This window comes from Silene latifolia, chromosome Y, assembly GCF_048544455.1.
Source record: "Silene latifolia isolate original U9 population chromosome Y, ASM4854445v1, whole genome shotgun sequence".
Lineage (NCBI taxonomy): Eukaryota > Viridiplantae > Streptophyta > Magnoliopsida > Caryophyllales > Caryophyllaceae > Silene > Silene latifolia.
In genome coordinates this window covers 395172982-395187768 of record NC_133538.1, presented here as the reverse complement: position 1 = coordinate 395187768, position 14787 = coordinate 395172982, and the positions used below count along the sequence as shown (strand labels likewise).

Genomic DNA, 14787 nt, shown 5'->3' with positions numbered 1-14787 from the left:
ATAAACACAGAGCACGAAAGGGGCGACGAAGATTAAGGAGACGTGTTATGTGAGACAAGTACCGAACTTTATTCATTCCGCTTTATCGTGACGGATTCGTAGAAGAGTCATTTTAAGCATTGCTTGCTGAGACGGAATATTTGCTGAAAAGAGTAATTTACAGGTTGGTTGATTGTTGCTTGAGAAGCGTGATGGGTCGGACGGATCAATTGCAGGGCTAGGCGTCATTCACATAATTCTTTATTTTAATTTGCGAATAAACGGTAGTTATCAGTTGTACTTTACATTTATTATTTTATTTTAAAGACGGTTTTATTTGTATAATAGACTTAAACAGTTAATTCTTTTAATAAAGTACTTCAGTTGTTGCCTTTTGATATGTACTACCTCGGGCAACCGAGACGGTAACAACCTTATTTATTTGGAAAGGTCTAGTTAAGACTCTTAAATAAATGGGGGTGTTACAAAGTGGTATCAGAGCAACGATCTGGGGATGAAACAAATGAATATAATGAACATAGGAGAGTCTAATAAAATGAACCCGGGTAGAAACTTTTAGGAGCCCCTTATAATTGGTTTTGGGTGAGAAGGGCCCCTCATTCCTCAACCCAGGCCCTCTCAGTTTTGAACCGATCATCGCGGGCGAGGAAGAGTATGGGTAAGTAGAATTATGGGTGTATTGCTTGTTATATTTCTTTGTTTATTGTGAAGGTAGTAAAAAAATATGTGGTTATATTGTGGTGGAAGAATAGTAAGTACTGGGTGAATATGGTTAAGAATTTGAATTTTTGTAATGAAGTATAATATGTGATAAGGTGTGAACTGCAATGAGAAATTTCATAATGATTACATATATGAATTTTATTTGGTAATTGGAATGTGTTAAATATCTGTGCTCTGAATTTGTGAACCACAGAACTAGGATAGAAGCCAATTTAGTAGCAAAGTATTTGTAACTAGCCTCTGGCCGTGAGCTAAAGGAGGACAAATGGTTGGCATATAGCCTTTATTAGTTGTGATTGCAGGATCTCTTAACTAGTATTTATGAATTGTTTATTCATTTTGAAGACATAATGGCTAAGAAGAATGTTGTTGCTACTGAAGAGACTCAAATGACCACAGAGGAGATTGCTAAGATGAGGGAAGAGAATGAGCTATTGAGGGAGGCTTTGAGAGCAGCTAGTAGAGGTACCGAAAGAGTTGTTGATGCTCATGCCACCAACACAGCAATTGCTCGTCACCGTCCTGCAAAGTTTGAAGGAACTGGAGCACCAAATTTGATGGATGAGTGGGTAAGGGAGATGGAGAATATTTTTGATGTTGTGGGATGACCTGAGGATACGAAGATGGATCAGGCAGCCTTCTATCTGCGGAGTAAGGCTGGAGTGTGGTGGTCGAATAACAAAACAAAAATGAGGGAGTTTTATGTGGAGTCTGAAGGTAGATTGCTTAACTAGGAGGATTTCAAAGGAGAGTTGAGGATCGAGTATCTTCCAGAACACGTACGCAGTCAACTAAGGTCTGAATTTGACATGTTTGCTATGACAGACGGTATGATAGTAGCTGCGTATCCTAATAAGTTCTGGGAGCTATCTACTCATGTGGCTGACCTGAACATGAGTGAAGAGATGTTGGCAGCACGGTTCGAGAAGGGACTGTCACTAGAAATCATGCAGAAGATGCCAGCTGGAGTACCTTCTATTGTGAATAGTGTGTATGAGAGACCAGGCAACGCTGAGAGGCTGATTGCAATGGCTAAGGAGAAGGAACTGAACCAGAAGGAGAAGAGAAAAGCAGAAAGTGATATAGGAAGTTAAAGCAATAAAAAGGGGAATTATGGGCAGTCAAGGAACCAATCATTTGGAGGGTTCGGTGGTGGTAGTTACGGGTCTGGTGCTAGTTGGAGTCGTGGGTCAGGAGTGAGAACTCATCATTGTAAAGGGTGTGGTAAAAATCACCCCGACAAAGATTGTAACGGTCAAACAGTTCTATGCTATAAGTGTGGGAAGCCAGGACACCGAGCCTATGAGTGTTGGCATAATTCAACTCAAGGCCCAGGAGGTGGAAGTCAAGGAAGCTCTTATAGATCATTTACACCAAGTGTGGGGAGTAATCGTAATGGGGGAAGATGGAATAATGCAAGAAGCTTTGGTAACTCTAACCAGAGCAACGGAGGAGGAGGCTATCAGAGGTACAATAATGGAGGTTACCAGAACTCAGCAGCAAAACAGCCAGGTTTGGCCAGTACAGTCCAGGGCGCTGAAAAGAGCAGCGGCAAATTGTTTATCATGGACTAGAAGACAGCCGAAAAGGATGCACACGTGGTTACGGGTACATTTCTTGTAAACTCTATACCATTTTTTGTCTTGTTTGATTCGGGAGCTAGTAATTCATTTATAGCTAGTACCCATGCTAAGAAGTTAGAACTTAAAGTATTTGATGTAATAGATAAGAATGTAGTAATACCATCAGGAGAGATTGTCAAATGTAACAAACTATATAGGGATGTGTCCATAATTATAGGGGGAGTGGAATTATTTGTAAATCTCATAGACTTCCCGTTAGATGGATTTGAAATATTCTTGGGGATGAATTGTTTGAGTAAATACAAGGCTAAGATAGATTGCTATCAAAGGAGAGTGACATTAAGGGGACCTAAGAGAGTGAGAGTGTCTTATAGGGGGTTTCTAGTTAAGCCTAGGGTGAAGCTCATCTCAACAGCTATCCTAAAGTCTTATTTGAGGAAGGGAGATCATTTGACTTTGTGCCACGTTCGAGAGGAAAATTTGGCAGCAGCAGAGATACCAGTGGTACGTGAATTTGAAGATGTATTCCCAGAAGAATTGCCTGGACTGCCGCCGAAAAGAACAATTGACTTCAGTGTAAAGCTTAAGCCAGGTAAGGGACCTATTTCTAAGGCTTCTACCGGATGGGGCCGAAACAATTAGAAGAATTGAAGAAGCAACTAGAGGAATTGTTAGACAAAGGCTATATCGGTCCTAGTGTATCACCCTGGGGAGCACCTGTGCTTTTTGTTAAAAATAAAGACGGAAGCTTTAGGCTTTGTATTGATTACACAGAGCTAAATAATGTGACTGTCAAGAATAGATACCCTCTACCTCAGATTGATGACCTTTTTGATCAGCTGAGTGGAGCTGGTGTCTTTTCCAAGATAGATTTGAGATTGGGGTAACATCAACTGAGAATAAAGGATGCAGATATACCAAAGACCACTTTTAGGACACGATATTGACACTACGAATTCGTTGTTATGCCATTTGGGTTACCTAATGCACCGACAGCGTTTATGGACCTGATGAACCTGTTGGAGTATGTGTCCTCAACAATAGTGCGATCACATGTTTAAATCTCATATTAAGAATACGTAAGGGATGATTTATTATATAGTCAACTGATCATCATTAATCGGTAATGATTGGCTAACTAGAATTTGACATTACCGTCATTTGACGGTACTGGTCAGTTGATCCCTTAAGGTCACACCTAAAGGACAATTCCCTTAATGGACAAATTGATTAATTGTATGATGATACAAGTTAATCAATTCCTTAAAATTGAACAATTTACTTGTGAGAGAGAATATTAATATCTTATTGTAATGAGATTAAATAAGATTTATTTTAGTAATAAAAATACTTTATTACTAAAATTGTTTATTGTTTGTGAAACAATTGAGATAAGAATGAATGGTTGATTATAATTACAAGATATTGTGAATTATAATTAAATGACCCATTTTATTTATGTGATCAAGTATCACTAGTCAATTTGTTGTATGTAATTTAATTAATTTATAAAATGATATTTATGTGATAAATATGCATTAAATTAATTAATAACATGTAACATACTACATGTGACATATTGTGTGACAAATGACAAATTGATAAAATAAAATGGTAGTCCATTTTATTTGATATGGACTGAATGGAGGGAGTAGTAGTGGTGTGAGGATGATATTATTTTATGAGATAAAATGCACATCATCATAGCTATTTGCTTACTAGCCTTACACCTACTCTAAATTGTCTTACACATCTATGTCTTGTGAAGACAAAAAGCAAAAGGGAAGATGCTCCTCTTGGCCTCTTTCTACCCGGCTCCATGCTCCTCTATATGAGCATTTTGATTCTCATTTTTATTTATTCACATCTACATGCAAAAGCTTTGCTCCTTATTCTCTCTAGTTTTCTCTAAACAAATTTTTAGAAATACAAGTAATTGTTCATCAATTCTAATATCAAAATAAGGTTACTAGTGTATTAATAATAACAATATTAGAATACATTTTAAGGAATAATAATACACTAATCTAGTTAATTAGTTTATTATTTTTAAGGGATAAGTCTTGGGTGCAATCAATGGAGAATCTCTACATTGGGATTTTTGGAGAATCATCCAACATTTTAAGCTCAAGAACAAATAAGGAAGGTGACCTTATTTGTGCCCATAATTTCGAACCTATATACAATGTAAGGGACATTGTTTTTCTTATAAATCTCTTATTTTGTTATGCATGCACTAGATGTAAAGAACAAATAATTAAGAAGTTAATTAGTTCACTATTAGAAGAGTCTAATAATAGGTATATGAACCTAACGAGTGGTATCAGAGCATAGGATGTTGCATGCATAATCGGTTATTATTTTTCCGAGTTAAAAGGTTAACATATAAAATTAAAAATTTGTGATTTATAAGAGTAAGTTACGAAACCATGATGCGTGTTATATATTCTGGTCCTAAAATGTTTTTAGGTTATTTTTTTGATTTATGGTAATTTATTGTTCATTTTTATGCTTTTTAGTGAAATAATTACATTTTTATGAGTAAAATAAACTTTTATTCACTAAAATAAGTTAACCTTCACTAATGGCCGTGATTTTTTAGTATGACCTCACATGAATATTTTAGGTATTGTATGTAAAATTTTATATTAATGTGATTAACATTTCATGATTTATGATTTTTATGTGATAAAAATGGCATAAATGAAGGTTAAATGACTAAAAATGGTTAAACTTACTCTCTGACCTTGAAAATTTTATATTACCTCACATGCATAGTTTACAAGTTGTGTGTAAAATATCGTATTAATTTGATTAATATTGCATGTTTTATGATTTTTATGAGATACAAATGGATTAAAAGAGGTAAAATGGTTAAAAATAGTTAAACTTCGAACCAGGCCATGAATCTTTAATATGTTATCACATGCATGATTTACACAGTGTATGTAATTTTTGAGATGAATTTATTTCATTTTGCATGATTTATGAATTTTATGTTTCATAAATATCCCACTTATCAGATCTAAATTTGTAAAATTGATTGGATTAGTTTTTAGATACTTTAGATGTTTTATAAGATAAAACCGATAAATTGCAATTATATTTTCTCAAAAATAATCCGAAAACTTTAACAATGATTTTTGACATTATGAGTATCATAGAATTATTCCAGAATGTTCAAAAATTTAAAATTCAAATTTTGAAATTATTGTAATTTAATTTGGATTTATTTCATAAATGTTATGATTTTAAGGTAAAAAATGAGCATAAGATTAAATCAAGTTGAATTATTGTCAAAAATTGAGCGATGACTAATTTTTGAGTCCTAAGAGTGTTAGAATAATTAACTTGAGCTTAAATATGATTTAAGTGTTAATTTGTGATTTTAAGAAGTTATGATCACGCATTTCCATAAAACCGGGTTATATAAACAATACAAGTTAAATAGGGCGATTTAGCAGATAATTTGGCATGATAGACACATATTATAATGCTGCATATTTCAATTGTTGAATGTTTTTATTTATATAATTTTGAATTATGTAATTTTATCTTAGTATGGCCTTAGTTTTAATCGATATTACCCGTAATGAAAGGGAATATTGATTCGGTTGTAATTTAATGTGATCTCGTATCACTTTTATTTTTACTAGTTTTTCCATTTTACAAATGCATTATAGGAATAGCTTTGTATTTTTATTATTATTTGTAATCATGGAGTTTCTTCAAGACGGTGCCATTCGGAAAGATGTTCCGACGAAGACGGTGTTCTTGGAAGGCGTGCCATTTGAAGATTCAAGGGACCAAAGGAGTTGGTTTCTGAATATGTAATAGATTATTTGATTTTCTATTTTAGGAAGGCCATACTAGGAAATTTATTATTGCTTTGCATTTCTTTTAATATGTTGCATGCATTGCCAAATCGCCATAACAACACATGCATATCATATCGAGTCATCGACCGTGTCAATTAAAATTATCGTAGTTCACTGCTTTAGTTCACTAAAAACGTGATAGATAATTAATTGACAAGACCTCTCACTAAATAAAAATTGAGAATTAGCCTTACCAAATAGTAGAAACCATGAGTTCCAATTTCATGAGGAAGTAGGCTCAGCTCATCGGGGTACTAAACTTGTTACGTTGGGTAATAAAATGTTATTACATCAAAATTTGGATTGAGCTCAACGGAAGTATTCGTGACCGTAGTCACATGTATTCCGGGCTAAAGATAAATATTAGAGTAATTTTTATCGACCGAGAGTTCTAGAAGTAGAATCGATTAAGAGTTAATCCACCGAGTTATATTGATAAGGGATGAATCGGCTCACCGAGCCCGAATTAATATGAATTTGGATCTCGAAATCATTTATAATAGTTCGGTAGAGGTCACTATATAAATGCAATACTTGTTTACAAGTATTATTAAAACGATAGATGTTAATTATTTCCTTCATTTCCGTTTTTGTAGTTATTTATTTGCAATGGATTCATCTAATAATCCTACACCGATCACAATTAATTCATGGCTCCAATCATTCAAAGAAAAATGCTCCTTGTATGACAATGACCCGATTAGAGAACTACACATTGGCATTGGTGAAGATGGAAATCTTTGCTATTTTACCACTTCTACACCTCCGACTCCCATACTCATGCCCACCACATCCTTGGTAAGGGAATCATATGAGGATAATCTCACAAATTCCAAGGTATCCTTGTTTGATGAAGCAAGGAGAAACATCAAATTGAGTGGGAGTTCTAGCAAGAGTGTCCTTGCAACCGAAAGAGGTAATAGTATTAATAAAGGAAAGGCAAAGAAGGGTAAGAAACCCAAATCCAATTGTGAATTGGAAGTTGATAAGTGAGACTACCACAACCAAAACCAAGAAGGGTGCCCAATCCTACCATGAATGTCATTATTGTAATGTCATGGGTCATTGGAAGCGTAATTGCCCCAAGTATTTGGAAAATATCAATGTTGGACTTATCACTCCAAGTGAGACTTGGAAATATGGAAAAGCTAAAAGAAAATGGAGCTAGGGTAGCCGCCACTTCAAGAGGGACTTATGTACTTGTTTTAGCTAACAGCTTTGAGTTGTAATCTACATAATTGTTATTATGTACCCATTTTGTCTAAAAAAATTATTACCATTTCTATGTTAGACATAGAAGGATTGTTCTTTAGCAATAAAAAACAATTGTTGTAATTTTGTTGAATATGACTTGGCTGTGAGCCAAGCCACTTCTATCAATGGTATTCATGTTTTAGACACTTCCAACTCAACTAAAGATATCCATAACATACAATCCAAAAGACTCATATCAAGTGATTCAAATGATTTGTACATTTGGCCTTTTTACGATTAGGTTACATAAATGAGAAACGCATTTAAAGGCTAGTGTTGACTAGATTTATTGAACCATTTGATTTTTCAATCATATGGAATATGCAAATCTTGTCTCCTTCGCAAAATGATTCGTACTCCCTTTAGTGGTAAAGGAACACGAGCAAGTGATTTGTTAGGACAAATACATGCCGATGTATGTGGTCCAATGAACATCACCGCAAGGGAAAATTATGACTACTTCGTCACTTTTACCGATGATTTAAGTAGATATGGGTATATTTACTTGATCAAATATTAAGTGACGCTTTTGAGAAATTTAAAGAATTTCTAAAATGAAGTAGAGAACCAATTGTATAAAAAGAATTAAAGCATTACGATCCGATCGTGGTGGCAAAGATCTAAGTAATGAATTTGATTTATTATATATGGATTATGACCTTGTGTCACTACCCATAAGATCAAACTAACATGAGTCAATTTGAGTTGTTGAACTCACTTTTGGGGATTTTTATTTTAATCTGGAGGGTCAACCAGAAAATACCTTAAATAGAGAGTCTATTTAACAGATGACATGGATAAGACTCGTATAATGTCTGCTGTAAAAGAGCTGGTCTTTTATGAGCTAATGCGTTAGTCTAGAAAAACTTCTTATACTCCACCACATGAATATTTGTAACTCACAAAGCTATCTCTTAAGAAGATAGAGGTATTTCTAAGAGATAGAGTGGGAGTATATTAGATCGTCACAAACATGTTTTATAGTTAATGTGTTACTTTGTGAAAGTAATGGAACTATAATCTATAAAGATAGAGTGGGAGTATAGTTCAGTGGGAGTTTTGCACACATATCTTGTTGTTAACATATTGCTCTGTGAAAGTAATGGTATTGTCCTAAATCGACTTTATTACATACGAGCCATAAAATTCCAATCCAAAGATTGTTACTCAAAGAGTATATTTACTTAAAGGCGAGGGTCTCCTTAAAGTGAACAGAGCTTTAGAGTAAATATGAGCATAGATCGACATGAAGATGTTGATCAAAATAAATTATGTTTGAAATTGCCATATTTCATTTGATGATGAATGGCAAATGATAATTAAAATACGCTTTTCTAAAATGGGAATTTAGAAAAGGAATGTGTTTGGAACACAAAACCTTAGATAACGATCTAAGAATCCTAACATATTATGCGTAGCTTTCTTAAGTGATCCTAGAATGGTCTAAAGCAATCATTAAAGGATTATACTTTTCGTTCATGTGATAATTGAGAATGGTATCATTCACATGATTGAAGAATCATGATTGTACATGAAGTTGAGTGGGAGTAAGAATTATTTTTCCATGTCTTATATGTGTATAACATATTACTTATTGAGAATAATGTACCAATGCTCTCTTCTGTGAAAGAGTGATTGAGAGACTAGGAAAAGGTGTGATATATTCTAAGATTTCTGAATCTATGTGAGAGAATATTGGCATAGAGTTAAGTGTCTTATGATGATAAGATCTTTCAAATCTGTTTAAAATCAACAAGGTTGAATAGGTTATTCATGGTGAGGAAAGTGGAATTACTATGATGGAGTCATAGTCGTTCACTGAACCTATTGAGTTGTTGATTACATGAAATCGTTTGCTAATGTTTCCGCCATTAGAATGATGATGTACGCCAACAGACGCACATGCCGTGATGAAGTATATGCTAGGAGCATATTAAGTCAATAACAAATTAATTCATAAGATGGTCTTGTGAAAGCCTTAAAGAACAATTGAGGATTTGTTCAATTGTTTGGATGATGAACTAAGTTATGTGTTGAAGGGTTGCACAAACTTTAGTTTCCAAATCGAGAAGGATTTGCCGAAATCCTAGGCTGATTTTATTGACTAAGGAGTAAGAAACTAGATAAGTGTTTTAGTTTCGACCATTGCAAATTCTATAAACAGAATCTAAGTAAATTGTGATAAGTTGGTCAAGATAGGGATTAAAGGTGAATTCCTCTACCAATGACTTCATCACAAGTTATGTGATAATAGTGGGAGCATCTTTCAAGTTAAAGAGCTTTAGTCTAGTAAGAAGACTAGACATAAACTTAGATAAATTCATGTCATTTGAGATGGCATTGAATATAAGGAAATGTCAATAATAAAGTTGGAATACATGGATATCTGGTATATACACTTGCCAAGCTTTTATTGCATTTCAATTAGTGTAAAAGGTACACTAAAGATTATAAGTTATGAAGTAGCAATAGTGTATTGACTATTCATATATGGTAATTGCATTTATCGTTTGAGTTTCTTTAAACTCAACCTTTACTTGGTTATATCCAAATGGGTTGTAGAGACAAACTGAACCTCATTAAAGTGAACTGGATTGACATAGTATCCGCCCCTAGTTACTTATATGAGGTGACGTCTCGAAGTGACTAGAGTGTGATGCGATTGATGGAAAGTTCAAGTGCCATAGAGTCATAAGGGATGACTAGTCGATCACATAGGCAGACTGTATGGGACACTCTGTCGGGCATTGGCCGCTTATAGAGTTCCGGTAATTCATAGAGCCTGGTCGTGGCAAGAGCTACTATAGTATTCTTATGAGTCAATTCTTTTGACTAGAGACTATTCGCCCAAGTTGGCACAATTTCTGATTGGCTTTGATTTATGCTCTACGACTGTCGTAAATGAGGTCAAATGGGTATATTTTGGGCTATATTGAACTGTGGCGAAACGAAGGGAATAGTGCGATAGGAATTGTCCACCCCCTTGTCAGGGTTGTTTGAAATCTCAAGGCCACTCGAGGAGTAGTGAACTGGAAATGCGTGGCCACGTTCGGAAGGTATCTATGGTAGATAATTCCGGTCAGACAGTTACTCTCCAGATCGAGGAAACCACTCAAGATATGATCAAATGCAAGTACGACCTGCGAGACACCTTGCATTGAGTGGGAGATCGTAATAGGACAAGAGAATTGGTGACGCACACTTATCTCGGACAAGTGGGTGATTGTTGGAATATGTGTCCTCGATCAACAATAGTGCGATCACATGTTTAAATCTCATATTAAGAATACGTAAGGGATGATTTATTATATAGTCAACTGATCATCACTAATCGGTAATGATTGGCTAACTAGAGTTTGACATTACTGTCGTTTGACGGTGGTGGTCAGTTGATCCCTTAAGGTCACACCTAAAGGACAATTCCCTTAATGGACAAATTGATTAATTGTATGATGATACAAGTTAATCAATTCCTTAAAATTGAACAATTTACTTGTGAGAGAGAATATTAATATCTTATTGTAATGAGATTAAATAAGATTTATTTTAGTAATAAAAATACTTTATTACTAAAATTGTTTATTGTTTGTGAAACAATTGAGATAAGAATGAATGGTTGATTATAATTACAAGATATTGTGAATTATAATTAAATGACCCATTTTATTTATGTGATCAAGTATCACTAGTCAATTTGTTGTATGTAATTTAATTAATTTATAAAATGATATTTATGTGATAAATATGCATTAAATTAATTAATAACATGTAACATACTACATGTGACATATTGTGTGACAAATGACAAATTGATAAAATAAAATGGTAGTCCATTTTATTTGATATGGACGGAATGGAGGGAGTAGTAGTGGTGTGAGGATGATATTATTTTATGAGATAAAATGCACATCATCATATCTATTTGCTTACTAGCCTTACATCTACTCTAAATTGTCTTACACATCTATGTCTTGTGAAGACAAAAAGCAAAAGGGAAGATGCTCCTCTTGGCCTCTTTCTACCCGGCTCCATGCTCCTCTATATGAGCATTTTGATTCTCATTTTTATTTATTCACATCTACATGCAAAAGCTTTGCTCCTTATTCTCTCTAGTTTTCTCTAAACAAATTTTTAGAAATACAAGTAATTGTTCATCAATTCTAATATCAAAATAAGGTTACTAGTGTATTAAGAATATCAATATTAGAATACATTTTAAGGAATAATAATACACTAATCTAGTTAATTAGTTTATTATTTTTAAGGGATAAGTCTTGGTTTCAATCAATGGAGAATCTCTACATTGGGATTTTTGGAGGATCATCCAACATTTTAAGCTCAAGAACAAATAAGGAAGGTGACCTTATTTGTGCCCATAATTTCGAACCCATATACAATGTAAGGGACATTGTTTTTCTTATAAATCTCTTATTTTGTTATGCATGCACTAGATGTAAAGAACAAATAATTAAGAAGTTAATTAGTTCACTATTAGAAGAGTCTAATAATAGGTATATGAACCTAACCAGTGGTATCAGAGCATAGGATGTTGCATGCATAATCGGTTATTATTTTTCCGAGTTAAAAGGTTAACATATAAAACTACAAATTTGTGATTTACAAGAGTAAGTTACGAAACCATGATGCATGTTATATATTCTGGTCCTAAAATGTTTTTAGCTAATTTTTATGATTTATGGTAATTTATTGTTCATTTTTATGCTTTTTAGTGAAATAATTACATTTTTATGAGTAAAATAAACTTTTATTCACTAAAATAAGTTAACCTTCACTAATGGCCGTGATTTTTTAGTATGACCTCACATGAATATTTTATGTATTGTATGTAAAATTTTATATTAATGTGATTAATATTTCATGATTTATGATTTTTATGTGATAAAAATGGCATAAATGAAGGTTAAATGACTAAAAATGGTTAAACTTACTCTCTGACATTGAAAATTTATATGACCTCACATGCATAGTTTATAAGTTGTGTGTAAAATCTCGTATTAATTTGATTAATATTGCATGTTTTATGATTTTTATGAGATACAAATGGATTAAAAGAGGTAAAATGGTTAATAATACACTAATCTAGTTAATTAGTTTATTATTTTTAAGGGATAAGTCTTGGGTGCAATTAAAGGAGAATCTATACATTGGGATTTTTGGAGGATCATCCAACATTTTAAGCTCAAGAACAAATAAGGAAGGTGACCTTATTTGTGCCCATAATTTCGAACTCATATACAATGTAAGGGACATTGTTTTTCTTATAAATCTCTTATTTTGTTATGCATGCACTAGATCTAAAGGACAAATAATTAAGAAGTTAATTAGTTCACTATTAGAGGAGTCTAATAATAAGTATATGAACCTAACAGAACCGGGTATTTAGTCCCTACTTGGATCGGTTCGTGGTTGTCTTTATCGATGACATTCTGGTATATTCTAAAAATAAAGAAGAGCATGAAGAGCACCTGAGACTTGTCCTGCAAACTCTGTGAGATAACAAGTTGTATGCTAAGCTGAGCAAATGTGAGTTTTGGTTGGAGAAAGTAGCATTCTTGGGTCACGTAATATTAAAGGAAGGAGTGTCCGTGGACCCTAGCAAGATTGAGGCAGTGTCTAGTTGGAAGGCACCGAAAAATGTGGCAGAGATACGAAGTTTTCTGGGTCTGACAGGTTACTATCGAAGATTTATTAAAGACTTCTCTAAAATTGCAAGACCTATCACGGCCCTGATGAGGATCGGAATGAAAATCGTTTCAAGTGGGATGAGAGTTGTGAGGCAGCATTCCAAACTTTAAAAGATCGCCTTACTACCGCTCCTGTGTTAGCTTTGCCAGACGGAAGTGAAGGATTTGAAGTTTATAATGATGCTTCAAAGAATGGACTAGGTTGTGTGCTGATGCAGAAAGGCAAGGTGATAGCATATGCCTCAAGACAGTTGAAGCCATATGAAGAGAATTACCCAACTCATGACTTAGAATTGGGAGCAGTTGTGTTTCCATTAAAGATTTAGAGGCACTACTTGTATGGGGCAACATTTAAAGTATTTTGAGATCACAAGAGTCTGAAATATATCTACACTCAGAAGAAGCTGAATATGAGACAGCGAAGGTGGATCGAGCTGATTGGAGACTACGACATGGATATTGTGTACCACGAAGGAAAGGCAAACGTAGTAGCAGATGCATTGAGTCGGAAATCTGTGCACTCTTTGTGTACTATTTTGTCACGACTGAAGCTGAGGGATGAAGTAGAAAAGATGGGAATCCATGTGATCAGAAAGGGAGATGTCTTTGGAGATTACACTATGGAACCTGAGATATATGAAGAGATTCGGGTGATGTAGGCTGTAGATCATAGACTGGCCGAATGGAAGAAGGCCGTGGAAGCATGAGAAACAACAAGATTTTCGGTGCATACTAATGGCAGTTTGAGGTTTGAAGAGAGATGGTGTGTGCCAGCAAATGAGGATTTGAAGAGAAAGATAATGACAGAAGCACATGCTACTCCATATTCGGTGCACCTAGGAGGAGATAAACTGTATAAGGATCTGAAAAAGACATTTTAGTGTGTCAGGAGGTGAAAGGTGAGCACAAGAGGCCTCAAGGGAAGGTGAAATCTTTAAGTGTACCTTAATGAAAATGGGAGTCTATATCCATGGATTTCATTGTAGGACTATCAAGGACTCATTAGGGGAACAATATGATATGGGTAATTGTAGATCGTCTGATAAAGACAACACATTTTATTTCAATGAAAGACACTTGGAGCAAGGCAGATTTAGCAAAGGCTTACACGAAGCATGTCCTTAAGTTACACGGTGTACCCAAGAATATAGTGTCTGATAGGGATTCAAGATTTATATCTAAGTTTTGGCAAGAGCTGCAGGAATCCTTAGTAACAGAGCTAAAAATGAGTACTGCATTTCATCCGGCAACAGATGGTTAGACATAGTGCACTATCCAAACATTAGAGTATATGTTGCGAGCATGTGTAATGGAGTTTGGGGGATCTTGGGAAAACCGACTAGATTTGATAGAGTTCTCTTATAATAATAGCTATCATGCTAGTATAGGAATGGCACCGTTTGAAGTATTATATGGGATAAAGTGTAGGAGCCCAGTTTGTTGGGACGATTCGACCGAAGCAGTAGTATTGGGACCTCAGATGATTCAGGACATGATAGAGCAGATACAAGTTATTAGGGAGAAGATAAAAGCAGCGCAGGACAGACAAAATAACTATGCAGATTTGCGCAGAAGTGATATTGAGTTTGAGGTGGGAGACAAAGTTCTTTTAAAAGTATCTCCAATGCGTGGTGTTTTGAGATT

At 34.5% G+C, this 14787-nt stretch overlaps 2 protein-coding genes across 2 annotated transcripts; both read left to right on the top strand.

Moving 5' to 3' along the window:
* Positions 1-2025: 2025 nt before the first annotated feature.
* Positions 2026-13469, top strand: LOC141632123 (uncharacterized). The gene is made up of 5 exons (XM_074444700.1): positions 2026-2281; positions 2401-2898; positions 2949-3189; positions 3303-3330; positions 13173-13469. Exons 1-5 carry the CDS (start codon positions 2026-2028, stop codon positions 13467-13469), a joined length of 1320 nt encoding a protein of 439 aa, XP_074300801.1.
* Positions 13470-13553: 84 nt separating this feature from the next.
* Positions 13554-14024, top strand: LOC141632122 (uncharacterized). The gene is made up of 2 exons (XM_074444699.1): positions 13554-13798; positions 13886-14024. The coding sequence occupies exons 1-2, from the start codon at positions 13554-13556 to the stop codon at positions 14022-14024; spliced, it is 384 nt and encodes a 127-aa protein (XP_074300800.1).
* Positions 14025-14787: the final 763 nt, after the last annotated feature.